We start from the raw sequence: 21,535 nt of genomic DNA on the forward strand, positions 1-21,535 counted from the left end.
GGATATGCCAAACTGCTCTCCATATTTCAGAATTAATCTTATTAAAGAAAACTTTTTAATCCTTAGTGCTGTTTACCAGAGATGTTGAATAATTCTGCACCTGTTCCTACCACTGGATAATGGGAATCTCGCCTTTGGCTTAAGGCTGTAGTGACAGTAGTGTATATGGTGGTGTTTAAGTCTTTATCTCAATTTCTTAAGGAAAAAGAAAGAAAAGTAAAGGGCAAAAGTGTTACGAAGAATAATAAATGATATAAGGAAGTCGATTCATTAACTATCCAACTCAATATGATTATTCATGATAACTATCAGTATTGCTCAGAAAAATGGAGTCTGCATAGGGTAATGATCAACGGTGTCTTCCCAAAGAATACAGGAGACCCCTGTCCTTGACTAGATTACCTAGTTTGTAAAATATATCTTGTATATAAATGTGTGTGTGTGTGTGTGTGTGTGTGTGTGTGTGTATGAATTCAAATGAAATTACTGGTTCCCTCACTCCCAACATACTTACATGCTTTTGGATCTTCTCCATTTGGAACCATCCACAAATGATCCAAACACCCAACCACACAAGATTGTTACTCGTTCATTCTTTTCGACAAATATTTATGGAGCTCCTACTATGTGCCAGGAACTATTCTAGGTAGCGTGAATACAGTGGTGAACAAGAAAGCAAAGTTTCTATTCCTAAATATACAGAACCATGGACGTAATGCATTAAGGAGTGACAAGTCAGGAGGAAAGTAAAACAATGTCAAGAGATATTATCGCGCTCCCCGCCCGCAGAGAGACACGACACCTGGTTCTTTTCAGCCTTTTTATTGCGCGCACCCCCATCCTCTCAGTTCTTTCTTTGTTCTCCTCTTTCTTTGTTCTCCCTTTGTTCTCCTTCTTCCTCTTAGAGGAACTTACACTCCAATATATATATTACTGTAACCAATCAGCTTTTGAGCACGAGGGGAGAGCATGAACAGATACAGGCAGTAAATGCAGACATGCAGTGATCATGCACTGTCCACGAGGGAACTCAACCAATCCCTGGAACTTCCTCAAAATAATGTCAGTTGTTTGTGCAAAAGTTAACTGCTCTGGCTCACTGCCAGGCGCCATCTTAGCCTTACCTAGGGCCAGGGGTCCCGGGCACCCCGACAGTTCCCCCTTTTTTATTATAAAATTAAGGCTCGGGACCGTGCCTGTCTTAGGCGGAGTGGTCAACCACCGTCCTTACCCGTCATTGGATGACTGTAGAGCATGCTACAGCTCCTGTCTTAGGTCGGTACGGGGTCACCTCCTTTCTTACCCGTATGACTACCGGTCCAGCATCGTGAGCCATACTTGTGGGGAACTGCCGGCCTCTAGGGCAGTCATGGCCTGATGAAAGATGATGCGATCTCTAGCATAATCTTGGCGCATGCGCATGATAAAGCGCGTGAGGAAGATAACAGTAATAACCATGAGGATAAATAAAGCTCCCATTCCTGCCCATTGCTTTACAAAGCTGAAAGAAGAGGATATCCAACTTAGCACTTCAGACATTGGCGCTATATCGACTCTAGTAGCGTTAAGGCTAACAATTTGAGATCTAAGAATAGCAGTAAGATTATCAAATTCATAAGACCAGTTGGTACGAAGCTGAACAGATAAGATTCTAGACAAGTTTGCTGCATAGCTGAAGTTATGGTAAGCTACAGATGTAACGCACAGTCCCGTCAGATGATAAATACATCCCACGTTTAACAGTTCCTGTAAAATGTCCATTTGTTCTTGAAGTAAGTCCACTCTTTGATTTATAAGGAGTATGCCTGCTGTTAGATGTTGGTTTAGAGTTTCTTTAGTCTGTAAGGCTGCAGCTGTATTTTCGGCCAAGTGATTGACTGCTGTTGTTGTAGGTATGGCAGTTGCTAGTGCTGCTGTTGCAGAAACCACTATTGCAGTGACCATAGCCACTGTGATGTCAAATTCTCTCCTGTTTCTTGATAGTAACACTGGCAATTCTGCATCTGTAACAGAGACTGGGACTGGTAGGAAGGTAGGAACACACATTAAGTCTGCCAGCAGGAACCCTAGAAGCATTTTAACATTGAGAGATAGCACAAATCTGAAGTACAATTGAGAGAAGCAGTTGTTTTGTTACATAGTTGAACTGTTCCTCCTAAGAGACTAAAAAGAGGTTGTAAGTTAGTTTATTCCGCGGAAACACACAAACTGAGCCGCAGCTCCAGTAAAGCACCGGGTTACCCTTATTACCCAGAGTTTGACATTTGCAAAGGCAGATGGCTTCATGGCTTCATTTCCTCGAATTGACCCGATTCCCTATTTCTACACTAACTACCTGTCCTTAATTCTGACTTCATTCCCCACTTTAGCTATAGGAACTCCCAACTGCTTTAAGGAAAAGGGGGCGTCGGTCGTTCTGGCTGCTTCGAAGCTGAAAGGGGGCAGTGAGGGGCAAGCAGTTTGGAGTTCCTTTTTTAAAAATCGGGTCAATCGAGGGGTCCGAGGTAGAAGTCTGGTTGGGGAGGAGCAGGTTGTAAAGTCATCTGGGGGTGGGTGCTTCTATGATAGAAGAACAAAAAGATATGAGTACTGAAATGAAATTAGTACAAAGTAAATGTTGCAGCATCTGGAGCATGCCACTGAGTATCATGAAAATGACAGAAGTCAATCTCTCACCAGGAGGTGGAAGAACTGAGAAATTGTTCCCATAACTAGACCTAGCAAAGGCTGGAAAGGACAAGGCCTTTATTTGGGAACTTTAACATTGTCCAGGTTATCAGGAATGTAAACACAACATTTAACTCTTAATGTCATAGATATCCCAAAAAATATAGTTAAGCTACTTAAGTCATCTGATTTTGGAAAATATTCCTTTATTGGTATAACCTGTGTTTCTATACTTCTGTTACTTAGGGCTAGGTAATCATACGAGCAAACATAGATTAAGTCTACCTGTGTAGCTTAGGAAGATCTGCAGGCCTTAAACTGACTAAAAACTTCTGACTCTGGCAGTTTCTCTTGATAGTTATCAGGCACATTTGCTGAAGAATCTTTCTTTCATTTGTAGCTTCCAGTCTTTATTCTAGTGGACTAACATAAGTGTACATCTTAAGTTACATTTAATTATTATTTCTCTTAAATGCCCAAGAATGGCTATATTTTGGTTTTCACTGTTTTGCTGGGTGTCTAAGATCAAGCTGGTCAAATTGACCTGGTTCCTGTCTTGTTAAAGAGTCAGCTGAGTTCCCACAGGGGCCACTTGTAGAGAATTGAAGAGCAGCTTCTTAGCTCCTCCAGTACCATTGGTTAGGCAGGGTCTCCTTGATGAGGTGACTTCCTTTGGAAGCATTAAGGGATGTCTCCCTTTTCCATGACCCTCCTCTGCAGCAGATGCACTGAGCGATTCTCATCCTCTAGTCTCAACAATCTCCTTGATCAGGAGGTTGTGTGACACAGAGTTGCAAAGCTCCTTAGAGAAGTTCTCTTGTTCGTGGGTTCAGGCTGACTGAGGACAAAAGATCCAAATACTGGCCTATATTGCCTTCTGTATTTAATTCCAATCTCTAAGTTTGATCTTAATCATCCAGCAAGCCAGTTTCACCAGTCATAAAGTAAGAGTACTGGGCTTTAACTTTAATGTCCATAACTTTACAGTTATTTACCCTTTTATCTAACTGGAGTCTGCATTAGTTCTGGAAGTTACCACTATCTGTTCTATAGGTGATGGCTTATTATCATAAGTTACCTAGGTTGCGTGTTCTTGAAGCAGCTACTTCTGCAAAACATTAACAGGTAACAGTTTTACAAAATGAAATTAGCAAGAGTAAAAATATATCCTGCTTGTATAATAGCTATCTTGAATTTTGACTGAGAACCACATTATATTTCCTATTTGAGATCATAGTAATTTTACAACAAAAAACCAATCTTTTGATTATAACTTTAAATAAGCTGAAGTCTGACTTATTTTGGAGTCACTCTAACATGCAGTAAGGTGGGAGGCAGAGCCTTATCTCAGGTAAGGCGTGACTCTTTATAGATCTTAAGTGTTCTAATCCTACAACTAATTTTTGCCCCTTTTGCCATGACCAGCATGACCAAATTTTCAAGTTCAGTGAGGGTCAAAGGAGTATTAGAAAATAAAGGTTTATAAACACAGATTTTGAAGATTAAGCTGAGATCAGATGGAGCTCTATTCTCTGATGGAAATGCAGACCTAAAGAGTTATGTTAGCAATCTTTATACATGTCTTATTATTTTAGAGACTATGTAAGCATTATTCTTTGTTTTTAGGAGAGTTATAGAGACTAGACCATCTATGCAACTTTTTCCCACAACTGCAAAGTACAATGTTAGGAACTCTGTGTAGCTCTCAAAGAAGTCCACTCTCCAAAGTTACTGTAAGGTGGGCAGGAACTAGAGAAGGGAACTGATGAAACACTGGTTACCTAGCAAAACAATTTCTTTCTGCCCAAGAGCTGTGTGCCTGATATCAATGTAAGAGCTGATAGGACTCCTGTACAGAGCCTCCCCAGGGAGGTTACTGCCACAGCAGTTAGGCATCTTGTGCTCCTACACAGGAACACTTCCAGGCACCAGGCATGCTACAGTCATGAAGTCAGGGACCCCAATCTCAGTCATTGTTGTCCCATTTTTGCTATAATGCATTATACTCTTTCTTAAATGTCAATTAAGAAGTTTATATATATTGATTTCTGAGTCCATATGAACATTAGTTAACACAGTCTAACATTATATCCAAAACAGTAATCAATCAAAGAAAGGCTGAGAGAGCTTTTAACTTTTCTTTTGTGTAGCAAAATGTTTTCACCTTTTACAATATGAACCTTTAAACAAATCAGGCTGTCACTAACTCTTAGATATATATTTACATTTAAGTTTTTATCTCAGTGAAATAAGTAACCCATTTTACATATACCTTACTGATAATATGTCCCATAATAGAACATTAAATGATAGAAATAAATTCCCAATTAAAATTTACTCTTTATAAGTTTAAGATTACCATTACAGACAAGTTTAATCTGGAGAATAGCAGCTTGATAAATTTCCTGCTTTAAAAACTTGTATACCTGGAAAATATGAACACATTTAATATACAACTAGAAACCATTTCACAATTACCTTGACACCTTTTTTCTTACCAAATTTAGTTTTTAAAGAAAAATTTAGACTCTGTAACACAGTACAATACTTTAACAGTTGTTTAACCATAATTGTATACACCCCAATTTTTAAGACTAATTGTTCTAAAGAATAAAACTTAAGAGACACAAAGTTAAGAGTAAATTAGTGTTTCTAAGAAATCCTTGCCATTTTACCATGTCACTTTACCATATAGATTAAACTTTGGCTTATATTAGAACATTAGTATTTCACCTTAGGAAAAACCTTAAATAGCTTTAGCTGTTTTACATACATACAACCAACTTAGTTACACACAGACTTGTTGAAACTTGCCCTTTATTTACACACAGACTTTCTTACCCAGAAACATTTCCTTTTTCCTTTTACTAAATATATTTCCATACCCAAAACCTTTTATTTTCTCTTTCCTATTTGTTGACCCCTTTTTGTTCACATTCTGAAACAACTCTTATGAAATTTTTGAATTTAGATAAATCACTCTATTTTAATAAGATTAAATATTTTGTTGTTTATAGTACTCTTAATTGAAACACAGTTGAAACTTTTGGGACCCTTTATATATAGAATTCCACTTGTTAGGACATAACTTCTAATAACCTTGTTTTTAGTTTAGTGATGACACAAAGCAAGTTTAAACCCTTTTTATTTACCAACCTATGAAAACACCAATAATGTTTAAGTATGTTACCCCATGTAATTTAAGAAGTTAAAAGTACTTGATGTTATTTAACAATTAGCATTTTAACTTTGTAAATTAACCAGACGTCTCTACAAACACATTTGAGTAATCCCATACATGTTAACTCCAATTTATTTATTTTATAAAAACCAAGATATCAGACAAGTGTCCTGAACAGGATCTGTTGCCTCTTTCCTGCTGAAGAAAAGTCCTAGAAGCAATTGATATTAGACATTGTTTAACATTAACATTTCATTAGTTTGACCACCTGGAGACTTGCAAGTTATTTTTAAAGATATTTTACTTTTATTAGTTTACCCAATTTAAATTGAACCTTTTTAAATCACGTGAATAAAAGTATTTGGATCCATATTTAAATTTTTATTTTAAGAGCGCTCAGTTTTGACAAAACATGACATTAGACAGCACGACATAACACATAACACAAAATCAAAGGCCTTGTAACTTTATAGGTAAATGTTCATTGCAATGAAACAGATGTTTAAAAACTTCAGTTGAATAAAAAATAGAACTGATCAAAAAGAAAAAAATCATTAACCTAGGTATGTAGGATCAAAATTATGAGCTCAAAAATACAACATTAAAGAAAAACAAAACAAACGAAGAATCCTAGAAAATAAGTTAGTTAAGTTTAAAACGGACACCTTTTTTTTTTTTTTTTTTTTCTTTTCTTCAGGTTACCCCTCCTCCTTCCCGCTGAGACTGCTGTAATTTACATTCCATTGCAGGCTTTGACAAGGCCAGGCAGGGGGGAGGGAGGATCACCCAGGACTTTTTAACCCTTTTTTTCCTGGTTGAGAAATTAGGTTAGGTTTGAATGCAGAAAATCATGAAACAATTATCTAATTTTAGACAGTTCTGTTCCTATGATTAAATCTTACAGCACTAAGAGCTCCAAGCACACAAACAAGCCACACAACAAACACAAAAATAACACACCACACACACAGCTCTGATCACTGCTCGGACTCAAGGTCTTAATATGAACATTATGAACTGTTCCCTTGCCTGGAACTTCCCTTTTACTTTATACTGGATCCCTGCACTGATGGACTCAAGGTCTTAAAATGAATATCACCGCTCGGACTCAAGGTCTTAAAATGAATATCACTGCTTAGATTTACCTTTTAATTACTTCAGCTTGTCGCAATGCTGCGAACGTCGAGACTGTCTCACTATCTTATCCTCGGACTATTTATGTCTTGAATTGAAAAACTTACTCTCGGACTATTTACGTCTTGAATGAAAACTTACTCTCGGACTATTTATGTCTTGAATGAAAACTTACTCTCGGACTATTTACGTCTTGAATGAAAGAAAAAAAAACTTACTCTTACTTTACCTGTAAGGCTCCCGGGTCTTTCGGCACCACCTATCGCGCTCCCTGCCCGCAGAGAGACATGACACCTGGTTCTTTTCAGCCTTTTTATTGCGCGCACCCCCATCCTCTCAGTTCTTTCTTTGTTCTCCTCTTTCTTTGTTCTCCCTTTGTTCTCCTTCTTCCTCTTAGAGGAACTTACACTCCAATATATATATTACTCTAACCAATCAGCTTTTGAGCACGAGGGGAGAGCATGAACAGATACAGGCAGTAAATGCAGACATGCAGTGATCATGCACTGTCCACGAGGGAACTCAACCAATCCCTGGAACTTCCTCAAAATAATGTCAGTTGTTTGTGCAAAAGTTAACTGCTCTGGCTCACTGCCAGGCGCCATCTTAGCCTTACCTAGGACCAGGGGTCCCGGGCACCCCGACAAGATATATGGTGGCCAACTGGAGAGGGGGCAATTTCAGATCAACTGCTCAGGGGAGGCCTCGAGGGGCAGGTGACATTCGAGCTGGGACTTCAGGAGCAGGAGTCAAGTGTTTGAAGATATTCAAGCAGATGGAGACCTTTCCAGACAATGGGAAAGGCTAATAGAAGAGCCCTCAGGTGCAGAGAGGCCATAGCAAGGGGAGGATGCAGGGCCAGGGTGGGTGACCTTGGAGGTCTTTCAAGGTGGAGTGAGGAGGGGAGTTTAAGCAAGAGAGCAACATGATCTGTTTGATGTTTTCACAAGCTCACTCTGAAGAATGGATTGTTGGAGCACAAGAGCGGAAGGAGGGAGACCATCATAGAAAATGGTGGTTCTTAGACAAGGGTGATCACGTGGTGGTGGAAAGAAAAATGAATTCAGGGCACTTTGGAGGAGATGGACAAGAGGACTTACTTACTCAAGAGTGTTTGGATGAGTGTTTCAAGAGGATGAAAGAGAAGAGTATAAGATGGCTCCAGGTTTCTTCATTTAAGCCCTGGGAGAATTATATGATCCCAAACTTTCTCAGTTCTTGGTATCCTCAGTGTCTGATTTTTTTCCAAGGTGCTGGAAGGCCAAAGGAAATCCCTAACCATTCCATTTCCTAAATAGTTATACTCAAAAAACTTAATAAATATTTGTGTCTCATCCTATGTCACTTTTTTTTTTTTTTTTTTTTTTTGCAGTACCAGGGAGTGCCCTACCACTGAGCTACATCTCCAGCCCTTTTTATTTTTTTATTTTGAGGCAAGGTCTCACTAAGTCACCCAGGCTTGGCCTTGAACTTGCAATCCTCCTGCCTCAGTCTCCCAAGTCACTGGGATTATTGCCCTGAGCCACCATACCTTGCCGTGTGTCACATATTTATAACCCAACATAATACAGAGAAAATGAAGGAAGAATTAATGGTTTTATTTCAATCTTAAACAGCCATAACGACTTATAATGGAGCACTTGTGCCCTCTGAGCAATGTGCGGTTTCTAGGACCTTGGAATCACATGGGTCATGACCAGCCTTGTTTCCTCTTCCTCACCAATTTTTGCACATACTTGGCTTTTGATCTCAACAACTTCCAAAGACTCAGCTTTGCAAAATATGCCATCATCAAAAAGAATATAGCATAACTTCAAGTTAGTGCAACAAATGTTGCATATGTTTCATTTCCCTCAAAGATTTAAAATATATCATGGCACCCTTATGAGTTCTCCATAGGGAAACTTGGTGCACAGATTGGTCACACTGTTTAGTGCTGGGAAGGGGGATTGGCAAGGGAGATACTGCAAATCTAAGAGGGCTGCTTAGATTTGATTTGCTTGTTGGACATTCAAGGAGAGCTACTGACTAAGGGGTTAAGGAAGCATAGGAATTACAAAAATAAATCGTATCCAATGATAGTATAGAAAAAGTATCTATTATCCAATATTATTACAAAGTACAGTGTTCTCTGTCTAATTTTTTGGACAACTAACCAGAAAAAAATTTTTCTTTCAGCTGTTGTTCTTGAGAAATCTCTTGACTTGGACTCAGTTCACTCCCTGACATTGTAAGTACTGAAACCAAATAACAAGGTGTAATGATCTCAAATAATTCTTAAATTGTCCTTCCTGAGAGTCACACTATGATCCCAGAGGCAGCAGTGTCAGAATGCATCTCCGTGAAGTAGATTTTATTTTCCTGCAGAAAAAGCATTTTAAAGGCATCATGTTTCCCTTCGAGTATGCGCCACTGGGTAACTCCCGCATGCTACCCCCAACAGGCAGCCAGGGAATGTTCATACAGGATTCTAAGCCCTGCTCTGCAAGTCCTGAAATCCAAAAGGGTCTGAAGGCTGAAAGTCTCTGATAAATTGGTGGCAAACTTACTCGACCCTAAAACCTGACCCAGACCTCAACTGGAAGGGTCGTAGAGGGAAGAGAGCCAGTGTGGGTGATCCCTAGAGGATTTTCAAAATGAAGTGGAAGCCATCACAGGATTTCAACCAACCTAAACCCACAAGGGACTATTGGAAGTTTTTCTTTATTCCATTTATTCTGATATTTTACAAGTTTGCTGCATAAATACTACGAATATTCACCATGGGATGTTTTTCTGGATCTTTCTAGGGTTGTTCTATATCAACCATACATCTGACGTATCAGAATTTCACAGCACAACTAGCCCCAAGGGTTTTGAGTAAAGTTAGTCTTAGAAACCTAGGGCGAGAAGGAACCTGGAGATCTTCTAAGTCAATCTATTATATTATAAATGAGAAAAGAAACCTATAGATTTCTATGGAAAAGCAGGAAATGTGATCAAAACCATGTACTTGGTCTGGAGCTCAGCCAAGACAGGGTGATTTCCTCTGCCATGGCTGACCCCCCATTCCCATGAGGTGGCCTATACATCTACTTGCACGGATTTCAACACCAACATTTAGCCCACTGGTGTTGTGGATGGGGTACACTCCCGAAATCCCTTCTAACTGAGATTGGAAATCAAGCTGTCTAAAACTGAATATGCTGTTTTAATAATTATCAATACCCTGCCTTGTTGATAATAAATTTGAATATTTGAAGGAGGTTAATTAAAAAGCTCTCTATAGAACCTTGAAAATTAGTGCTGCAAACTTCTAACTGAAGACGTCTTTCATCTAAATGAATTTCCTTTTAGCAAGTAGGAACTCTATTATTTCTATGTTCTTTTAAATAATTGCCACTAAAGCCTCTAAATATTTGAAAAAGTCTCTAAGAAGTTGAATTGTAAAGATTAGAAAGAAGATATAGTTTGCTTATCTCCTCTTGCAAAGTGGTTGATTTAGACTAATCAGATATACTGTAGTTTGAAATCCCAACTATGGTGCTTAGTAGCTATGGCCTAAGGCCAGTTACCTAACTTCAGTGAGCCCTGGTTTTCTTAGTTGGCTAATAGGATAATCATTTTATCAGGATAATCATTTTAATAGGATAATCATTTATCTAAATAAAAAGGAACACAAAAGATCAAAATACTTTATTCTGTTCTAGGTACATAGAAAGTGCTTAGTAAAGGACAAAACCTCAACTGCTCCCTCCTCTTCTCTTCTTATCCCCTGTACTTTCGTCATCAAGGAGAATTATTGTTTAGCTAGAGTATGTACAACAAAAGCCAGCAACCAGGATGAACCCTAAAGACGATTCCTAGATGTTCTCCTCCACCTCTCTCGGCCTCCATGAGAGCAGACCTGAGTCCTCATCCTAGTGGGGCCACTTGTGACTTGTCTGTCCTTGGAGGGCTCATTTGACTTTTCTGAATCTTATTGCTCTGTCACTGTAAAATAGAGATGACAGTGTTTCCTCCACAAGGCCACCATGATGAAGAGAGGGCCTGTGAAAGCCCAGCCACTGGGAACACCATACAAATGCTTGCAGCTCGGTGAGCACAGCAGCAGAGCCGGAATCCAGAAACATCAGAGCCCAGTCAGTTAGATAGTGATGCTGGACAGAATTCCAGGACATTTTAGTGTGTGGCCTGGGAGGAATTGAGAAAGGTAACGGCAGGGATTTCTGGACAGTAGGTCAATTGGGACTGGATCTCTCTCACCACCTCTTAAAGAAAAGGGAAAACTTGAAGGGCAGGAGTCTTCAGGAGCAGAATGGGAGAGGCCTCTGGGATCCAAGAGGAAGGGTTCAAAGGGTTGAGATTCTGGGAAGAGCCTAAACAATCAGGGGAGCCTTGGAGGTTGCAGAGGGAGGAGTCTAAGAGATTCCAGGGGAGGAACCTCAGGGGTCCAGAGGGTGGGGCCTCAGAGGGTAAAGGGGTCAGGGGAGGGGGGCAAAAAACTTGGTTCAGCCAGTTGATCTTAGACCTGTGTTGGTCAAGACCTTTTGTTGTTGTTGTTGCTCTTTTTAAGCACAAAGTATTTGTCGTAAAATCCTCTTCCTACCCACTTTGGTTCATTTTTGAGTCTCAGAAAGAAATCAATATTTTTCTTCAAACGACTTTTTTGACACCTGTAAATAAAGGTTGTAATTATCCTGTCGCCTTCCCAATCTCCATTTCCCATCTGTGAAGTAGGAATAAATAGCCCACATCAGGACTTGTTGTGAAGGTTAAAGGGCCCACACTGTGACCCACCGCCAGGGAAAGTTCAGACCTTTCCCACAGTCTCTCCTGACTGAGGACAGTCAGCAACTTGGGGGTCTAGAGCCAGGGTCTGATGTTGATGAAATATTTGGATGAGGACACAGATGAGCTGAAGACTGAAGGGCAGAAAATGACTGGCAGTCCAAAGAAGTTATTTGGACAAGTTGGAGAAAATGAAATTCATCAATCGGGGGGGAAAGGAACCCAACTGCCCTTTTGGAGTGGGCACTGTGAGCTCAGTAACTAAGTTGGCAGGGTCCACTCTTCCCGGAGACCACAGGGTGTGGAACACAGCACAGCGCCCTCGTCTCTGCACAGTGGCCTGGGTACGGGCTTTTGTTCTGGTCCAGGCCACATATGTTAGGAAACCCTTGGTCCAACATGGTGCCCCCAGAGGGCAGCCAAAATAGGGGAAGGCCTTAGAAAGCCCACCATCTACTGAATAGTAGAGGAACTGTGAAAGGGACAAACCACAACCCACACATTCACTCAATAAATATTATTACCCGCCCCCTGCTGGGAAGGGTTCCAGGCCCTTGGGTCACATCAGTGACTGAAACAAAGATCCCTGCCCTCAGGGAGCTTAGCTTTTAATGAGGAGACAGGCTAAGGAGGATCGGATGTGCTCAGTAGAGCAGGTGACAGGGAACAGGACACCAAGATGTCCTTTCCTTGAGATGGTAGCATGAAGGAAGTGAGGAAGTGAGTCAGGCAGAGATCTGGGGTAACGGCCCAGGGGAGAGGCAGAGCAAAGACAGAGCATGGTAGTGACAAGGAGCTGCCTTTTTGTTCCAGGACACCAGAGGTCAAATGAAGCCCTTGGGCTGCTTCCCCAGAAGAACATCAGTTCTGGTGGTCAGGAAGGTAGAAGAGACCCCAGGGGAGGCAGGAGAGCAGGACAGCTATGTTGACCAGGCCAGCGAGCCACATCCCAGGACCAGCACCTGGGGAGCACATGAGTTGCTCTAAGGAAACCTTCTTGTCCTTAGGGTATAGTCTGCTTTCTTGCCTCTTTCCTTCACCCCAAGGACTTTGTTCTCACCCAGCCTCAATTGGTTTCTGAAGCACGGAGGCCTTTCAGTAGGGCCATAGCTCCTGGGAGATACAAAGAACTCAGGACAGCACTGGGGGCATTCACAGGAACCAGAGGAGAGACAGACCCTGGTAACTCCTTTGCCTTAAAAACCACAGACAGAACATGGAGTCCTTCTTTAGGTCATTCAGCTGGAACCCATTATTCTTCCTCTTTTCATTTGCAGAGGGAGTATTCTGTTTTGTTTGTTTGCTTATCAGTTACTTCCTCATTTATTTGAACTAAGAATGTTCACCTTAGAATAAAAAATGAGATCTAGAAATAAACCTCACCTTGCGGAAATCTGTCAGCCTCTCATTTACTGTGCAATGTGGAAGGTTTCTGCAAGTATGTTGACCTTGACAGAAAGCTTTACCCACTTCACTTAATCAGTGTATACACATACTCTGTAAATAAGCTTGGCAAAGCCCAAAGCACATGACTAATGTTTTCTTTATTTGTTCATTTATTCTCTTGGCAGATTTTAGTGAGTACCTGCTTCATACCCAGCACTATACTACTGAGAGCAGGAGACAGGAATGTGTTAGGTAGACAGGGTTAAGGGCCCCTCCTTAGGCTGTATTTTGCTTTCTGCCGTTGACCACAAATGGAGTAGACAGCTCATGTCCAGTGATTCCATTGGAGCCTGAATGTATGCACTAAAACCCTGAGGAAGCTGCATGAAATCGACATCCTAATTGGACAGGGAGTGCATAAATAGGTACCCTGGTGTGACTGGACTCAAAGACCCACTTCTTTAAAGTCTCTAGGCCTGTGGTCTTCAAGGCCACCTAAGTCCCTGCCCAACATTGTCACATAAACCCCTAGACAATAGACACCCAGTCACAACCCTGTTTTGGGACCCCTCCCACCGTGGGCAACCTGCTTTCTATCTGTCACTTTAATAAATCCTGTTACTTTGTTCTTGCCCTTCGTGTCCATGGATCTCATTCTTTAAATTCACAAGAACCTACAGATCCTCGTGTCTCACTGCCACCATGGTTAGGATTAGGTGGTAAGCTATATGAACATGACACTTGCCACTACCAAACGAACAGCCTAGAGCAAAATCCCACCTCCCTACAGGGGCCAGGAAAAGAAGCCAATGCATGAGCAAGTAAAGGGAAAAAAGAATCCAAGCTCTTCATCTGTCTTCTGTTTCCTCACTTTTGATAGAGACTTGGGAACAGAGAACTATTACTCTACCATAAGAAACACAACAGGATAATAAGCCTGCCTGCTAACTGACCAACCAAGGCCACGGCAGGGACAGAGGCAGAAGGGAAAGAGAGAATCCCATTCAAAGAACTCAGCCTTCCTTCAGCTTCTGTGTGTCCCTATGAGAAACTTAGCCCAGGGTTGACACCTATCTCCAAGAGAAGCCACAACCCTCAGTACTTTGCAAATGCTTCCAATTGTAAATATTTGTTCCAATTTTCAGAAAAACACTATTTAGACCGAATAAAAATGTCTGCCAGCCTGACTGGATGGAGGCAGCCATCTTGGGAAACTAGTCAAAAAATAAGTGAGCTGCAATTATCCAACGTAAAGTTGCTTTTCCTGTTGCAACCATAGAAATTAATCTGCAATCTGTCAGAAACTATGAACAAAATGGATCAAGATCTGAATCACAAGTCAGAGCATGAGGTTTGCTTCAGACACCAGCTTTTGGTAGAAATTTCTAGGAGAGTTAAAGGAAAGGTGTAGATGTTCAGAAGATGGGTTTGCTGAGGGTGAGGATGAACGATGCCTACCCTTCTTAGCCTTACCCAGTGTGCTTTCTGAGGCATCAGAGATCGAGCTCTGAAGGCACGGATCTAATTTTATTTAGGGTTGCACAGGACATATATAGGCACATTATCCAAACAGGTTAACGCACTTGTTAAAGTATAAGAGTCAGCCTATAGGTGAACTATAACTCGAGGGTTCAGGTAGTACAAACAAACCAAGCATGCCTAAGCAATTCTGCCCAGCAACAGGTGTGAGACAAAGGACTAGGGGGACAGCAAGCTTCAGCACACAGAATGAGGCAAGGCAGCGCGGGCGAGCTCACATCATGGCTTGCTGGGATGCATGACAACGAGGCCTCCCCTCAGCTCCTAACTCAGCCTCAGCAACTGCAAAGACCTTCATTCCCTGGCAAGTCTTTACCATTACCTCAGTTTCCCTGTCCAGACTGTTTGGCTTACTTAGACCATGGTGTCAGCGACTGCTGTCAGATAAGCTTAAGGAATGTTCCCTACAGGAAGGTAGTTTGTTTTCTGATATTTGAAATGAGAATGAAGCTGACTCTGTTACAAGGCGTAAGAGAATATGGAAAGAAATGACGGTATGCTGCTGATAGTGCAGTCTGGGCTATCTGGTAGAACAGCTGATGTTGAACTCTCAGTCGACTAAACTCTCTGACACGTGGGAAGCCCTGAAGTGTAAGCCTTTGATGGAATGGAGCTGCCTGTGTGTGATCCTCTCCCGTCCCAGGGTGTGGCCATCAAAGAAAACCAAACTGAACAGCCAATAAAGCCGTGAAAGTTCATTCAGGACCTTTGAGGTAGAAGAAAGGCGACCTCAGTGTAGAACTGGACTCAGTTCTAAATGCGGTAAGGGTGAGTGGGAATGTATAGCCAAGGAGCAGAGTAGGATCCCTGAATAGAAAATTAATGTCAAAATGCCACGAGAATGGATGGAAAATGAACAAAGAACATCAAGAGAGGGAATTCTAGTTAAACTTAACCTGACAGCATTTTTCTTTCTTTCCTTCTTTTTTTTTTTTTAAATGATACCAGGGATTGAACCCATGACTGTTTTACCACAGAGCTATATCCCAACCCTTTTTAGATTTTTATTTTGAGCGTCTCCCTAAATTACCCAGGCTGACCTCGAATTTGCCATCCTCCTGCCTCAGCCTCCCAAGTAGCTTGGATTACTACTGTGTGCCACTGCACCCAGTTCTAACAGCATTCTTGTTGAAGACAAGCCAGGGAGATCAGACATCGCCTGGGGGATGGTGGGAAATGAGGAACCTGCTCAGATTATCATCGAGGGTGATTGAATATGGATGAGGAGGGGTGGAGTTCTTGCTACAAGTGGATTTTATAAGGAAGTACCCAGATGGGCCTGAGAGAAGGTTCAGGAATCTGATAAAAGTTTGTCAAGAAAAGAGTGCTTAGCCCATTTATTGATTGGGTTATTTGTATTCTTTGTGTAAAGTTTTTTGAGTTCTTTATAGAGTCTAGAGATTAGTATTTTATCTGAAATGTGTGTGTGACAAAGATTTTCTCCCACTCTGTAGGCTCTCTCTTCACATTGTTCATTGGTTTCCTTTGCTGAGAAAAAAACTTTTTAGTTTGAATCTATCCCAATTATTGATTCCCGTTTTTATTTCTTGTGCTTTGGGAGTCATGTTAAGGAAGTCTGATCCAAAGCCGACATGATGAAGATTTGGACCTACTTTTTCTTTTATTTGGTGCAGGGTCTCTGGTCTGATTCCAAGGTCCTTGATCCATTTTGAGTTGAGTTTTGTGCAGGGTGAGAGATAGGGGTTTAGTTTCATTTTGCTGCCTATGGATTTCCAGTTTTCCCAGCACCATTTGTTGAAGAGGCTGTCTTTTCTCCATTGTATGTTTTTAGCACCTTTGTCTAGTATGAGAAAACTGTATTTATGCAGAATGAGTGGACACTTCACAGAAGATCTATAAGCCATCAACAGATATATGAAAAAATGTTCAACATCTCTAGTAATAAGAGAAATGCAAATCAAAACTATCCTAAGATTCCATCTTCCCCCAATTAGAATGTCTATTATCAAGAATACAAGCAACAATAAGTGTTGGTGAGGATAGGGAAAAAGGTATACTCATACATTGCTGGTGAGGTTGCAAATTGGTGCAGCCACTCTTGAAAGCAGTGTGGAGATTCCTTAGAAAAATAGGAATGGAAACACCATTTGACCCAGCTATCCCACTCCTCAGCCTATACCCAAAGGACTTAAAATCAGCATACTACAGTGATGCAGCCACTTCAATATTCATAGCTGCTCAATTCACAATAACTAGATTGTGGAACCAACCTAGATGCCCTTCAATTGATGAATGGACAAAGAAACTGTGGTATATATACACAATGGAATATTACTCAGTCATAAGGAAGAAGAAAATTATGGCATTTGCAGGTAAATGGATGCAGTTGGAGAATATCATGCTAAGTGAGATAAGCCAATCCAAAAAATGAAAGGCCGAATGATCTCTCTGATAAGCGGATGGCAGTACATAAAGTGGGGTGGGAGGAAGGCAAGAATGGAGGAAGGACGGATTGTAAAGAGGAAGGAGAAAGGTGGGGAGGGGATGAGGGGAAGGAAAAATAACAGAATGAGACAAACATCATTACCCTATGTACATGTATGATTACACAAATGGTGTGACTCTACTTCGTGTACAACCAGAGAAACAACAGTTGTATCCCATTTGTGTACAATGAATCAAAATAAATAAATTTTTAAAAACACTCAGGCTGCAAAAAAAGGGAAAGAAAAGAGTCCTTGTCACCCTTTCCAACTGCTCTCATCACCCCAGCGCTGGCGTAGGGGGAAGGTTTGGAAAGCAAGGGTAAGTTAGACATGAATGGCAATGATAGATGGTGTGTTTAAGTTCTAAGTGAAAATAAGGTTAGAGAACCTTCCCTTAAAGTGGAAAAGGTTCTAGAGGTGCTTGACACAGGGCAAGTTCTTTGGATATAGACTGGAAGGTGCAAACTGGGGAGATGTAACCTGTTGAGATGCAAAATATTTCTCGGGCTCAACCCCCTGAGAAAGGAAGCAGAAGCAGGACTGGGCCGAGGGATGGTACTTGTGGTGCAGACTTGACAGGCTTATGCCAGCGCTAAGTGAGTACCACCTCTCAGGCATCCCACCTGGGCTGACTGGGCTTTTATATCCGCCCTCCTCAGTCATGAGGCAAGACGGGCCATCCCAAGAGGGACAGGTCTACTGGCAGGAGACTCTGCAGCCAAGACAAACTCTGCAGGAGATGTCAATTGACCCTGCTCCCCACAGCTGGGCAGCAAATCCTTCTTTGAAAAGAAGTCTGAGTGGAGCACCTTCATGTTCACCACGCCAGCGGGTCCTATTGGAATCCGATGTCCAAGGGCTCTAACAGCACTGTGGGTGGACACACGTGCCCATTGGCCCTATAAGTGCCCTTGCCCATCACATCCTCATCTTGAACATCACACTGCTTATGCTCGAAGTGATCCTGGTGATCCATGAACGATTCCCTAGAATAGAACTTCCCAACTGGCCAGAAAAGGTAGGCCAAGATACCTGTCTCTTCAGTCTCCAGAACAAACTGAAGGACTCTGGGCTGGTTGCTTCCACAATGAACAGACTTTTCAGCTTATCCCACTGTGAAAAAATAAATGTTATTTTTAAAACTGTGTGGGGCACTGCTCTGGATCCACATGATGGCCTCTCCTTCAGTCACGGGCCATAGAGTTACTAGGCTTCATATTAGACCCCAGGCTCCAGGTTAACCAGTGGAAGTAGAATGAGAACAAGTTATACAAGTTCACTATCACTGAGATGCATGCCTAGCAAAAGAGAGATTGAACAAGTCAATACAGAAAAGATACATAATCAGACATAGTGGTAAGTGCTGAGGAGAGAATCCAGGACAGGGAAGGGAGGAAGATATGGCAGACATGAGGTCAGAGAGACAGGAGGCCCTGAGAGATGTGGAATGGGTTTACATTATATCCTAAGCACAACAGAGAGCCCCTGCGGGGAGGGTGTGGCTGGAGGGCTAAGCAAAGGAAGGCTTGGGGTGATTTATATTTTTACAACACTTTCTGTGGAGAACAACTAACAAGGCGGTGGCAGGTGGTCTCAGGAAGTTCGGACTAGACATGCCATGTTCACCGTGGAGAGTCACAGTGGAAATGGGGAGGTAGGGAGGAATTCAAAACACTTTTTTGAAAAAGAATCAACCCTTCCTGCTTTTGAGGAGTTCTCACTGTTGAAAAACCAGAACATGCAAATAATTAAATATAACAAAATGATTACTTCAATAAAGAAGGCCCAGGTGGATGGGCATAGGGTGGAGCCCAGAAGGCTCCCTGGAGGAGTCAAGTGTTTACCCAGAGAGACAGGAGAGGCTGCTTTCAGCAGCACATGTGGGAGCTATGTAAATGAACCTCGCTGAACTCCAACCACAGAGACCTAAGTGACCAGGGCCCCTCCACCCCCCACGGTGTCTACGCCAGCCTGTGTGATGTACCTTTTCCACTGTGCCTGTCACTTTGTGTTTAGACACCTGTTTGCATGACTCTTTCCTCTCAAGAGTCGAGTTCCTGAGAGCCTGTCTTATTCATGGGGACAATAAATATTTCATGGCTAATAAGTACACATGTTCTCTAATGATCACACTGCTAAACACTGAAGTGCCGATTATTTCTTCACTTTCCCGCCTTCCTTGTTTACTTATGGTGCAGTAATTGCAAAGTCTTTGCCTTTGAGTGTGGTCTCCCCGTCAGTTCCTTGAGGGTAAAGCCTCTGTTCTCTCTATTTTTGTGCCTTCTCACAGGTCACAATACTTAAAGACTCCCAAATGAAATGAGAGAACAAGTGGATTAAATTAAATAGTTAGTTATTACTAACTAATGAGATTCTATTCCTTTCTTGGTTACCAGGATGGTAGAGTAACTTCATCTGCTGCTTCTCCAACATGTCTGCTGAAAATAATTCATCATCAAGCGACTTACCTCCTCCCCCTATCACAACTTCTGAATTTCCCACACAGAACTTACCTTCAGAGAGAGAAGATACCCAAGTACAGCTAGAAAGGGAGAGTCTGTGGGATAAATTTACTAAACTGGAAGAGTCTCTGAAAGGGGAATATTATTATGCAGGAAGGGAAGAGTATCCGGATGAGGAAGACAATCTGGAGAATGAAAATCTGGAGGAGGAGGATCAGTATCCAGGGGAGGCAGGGTATCTGGAAGAGGATGAGTATCTACAGGAGGAAAAGTATCTGAAAATGAGAGAGTACATATTTAAAGGAAAGTATCTGGAGAGGGAAACGTATCCAAGAGGTAAAGCACATCAGCTTGAAAATTATCTGGAAAAGGGTGAGTATCCATTCAGGAAAGAATATCTAGAGGAGGAAAAATGTCTAGAAGGGAAACAGTATCTAACAGTATCTTTATAAAGAAGAGCATCTGAGAGGAAAATGAGGGGTGGGGAGGGGGCGGGGGGAAGGAAAGATAGTAGAATGAGTCAAACATCATTACCCTAAATACATGTATGATTACACAAAGGGTGTGACTATTTCATGTACAACCAGAGAAATGAAAGTTGTACCCCGTTTTTAGAAAAATGGAAAAAAAAGAAAAAAGAAGAGCATCTGGAAGAGGGTAAGTATCTGGAGGAAGACTTCCCAAAGCGTGGTAGCTCTAGTTCACCCCTGGAAGAAAGAACAAGCCCCAGAGTCAACCAAGCCCAAATGATTAACTCTATCCATGCTGCTGACAGGTAGGGAGACCCTTGATTGGCAAAGTTCTCAGAACTTCAACAACAACACCCCAAAGCACTGTGCCCAAAGAGCAGACAGAGAGACTTCATGAACATAAAAAACACATAATTTCTATCTTTTCCTTATTGGACCCATTCATTGTGGGTGTTTTAGAAACTATGTACAGTATAAATTTTAAAAGAAAGGAAAGAAAGAAAGAAAAAAATTACCACCTCTTAGAGATGATAATCACTTTTCACACTTTGGTTATATGTCCCCAGTATAATTTACTGAATAGTAAGATTTTATTCCTTTCTTGGTTTCCAGGTTGATAAAGGTGGAGATATATATACATATGCATATGTATATATATGGATAAGATTTTTTTTTGTACCAGGTATTAAACCCAGGGGCACTCAACTACTGAGTCACATTCTCAGTCCTTTTATTGTATTATTTTGAGACAGGGCTTTGCTAAGTTGCTAAGGCTGGCTATGAACTCAATGTTGTCCTGCCTCAGCCTCCTGAGCTGCTAGGATTGCAGGTATGCTCCACCAAGCCCATCTGGATCAGACTTTATTATACTGTTTTAACCTAAAGATTCACTTGTTCATATATCAATACACTGTGGTCATATATAAATATTATGTACTTATATGAATATAACATATTTTAAAATTTTAGTGTTATTTAACTTACTTTTCTTTTGTTAATTTTCATTTTTAATTTACTCAATAATTGTCCATATTTATGGAGTACAGTGAGACATTTCAATGCATATATTCAATGTGTAGTGATCAGTTCAAGGTGATTGGTAAATCTATCAACTCTGAACTTATACTATCTTTGTGTTGAAAGCATTCAGAATCCTTTCTATTAATTACTTTTAAATATTCAATGAATTGTTGTCAAACATAGTTACCCTACTGTGGTATGGAACATTAAAATTTATTCCTCCTATCCAAAGGCACCCCTGTGCCCATTAACCTTCCTATCTCCACCTCTTCTCCCCCACTTCCTTTCCAGGTTAAGTCACAGTATTTCCAATTGATACCCTATTATTGATCATTCATTGTTTCTGATCTTATTATTACTCTTTTAAAACAGCATTCTGGTGAACAAACATATAGCTAAGTTTTTACAATGGTCTCTAATTATTTCCTAGATTACATTCCTGCAATCTGATCATAGAAT

The 21,535-nt window shown here is 41.2% G+C and overlaps 1 protein-coding gene across 1 annotated transcript in view; it reads left to right on the forward strand.

Moving 5' to 3' along the window:
- Erich6b (glutamate rich 6B) overlaps window positions 1–21,535 on the forward strand; it is a 71,374-nt gene that overhangs the window by 5,597 nt on the left and 44,242 nt on the right. The window contains exons 2-3 of the mRNA XM_047554300.1: window positions 9,161–9,212; window positions 19,521–19,958. Of these exons, the coding sequence (XP_047410256.1) occupies window positions 19,556–19,958 (403 nt within the window). The 5' untranslated portion in view covers window positions 9,161–9,212; window positions 19,521–19,555. The remainder of the gene's footprint in view (window positions 1–9,160; window positions 9,213–19,520; window positions 19,959–21,535) is intronic.

Source organism: Sciurus carolinensis, chromosome 5, assembly GCF_902686445.1.
Source record: "Sciurus carolinensis chromosome 5, mSciCar1.2, whole genome shotgun sequence".
NCBI classification, from domain to species: Eukaryota; Metazoa; Chordata; class Mammalia; order Rodentia; family Sciuridae; genus Sciurus; species Sciurus carolinensis.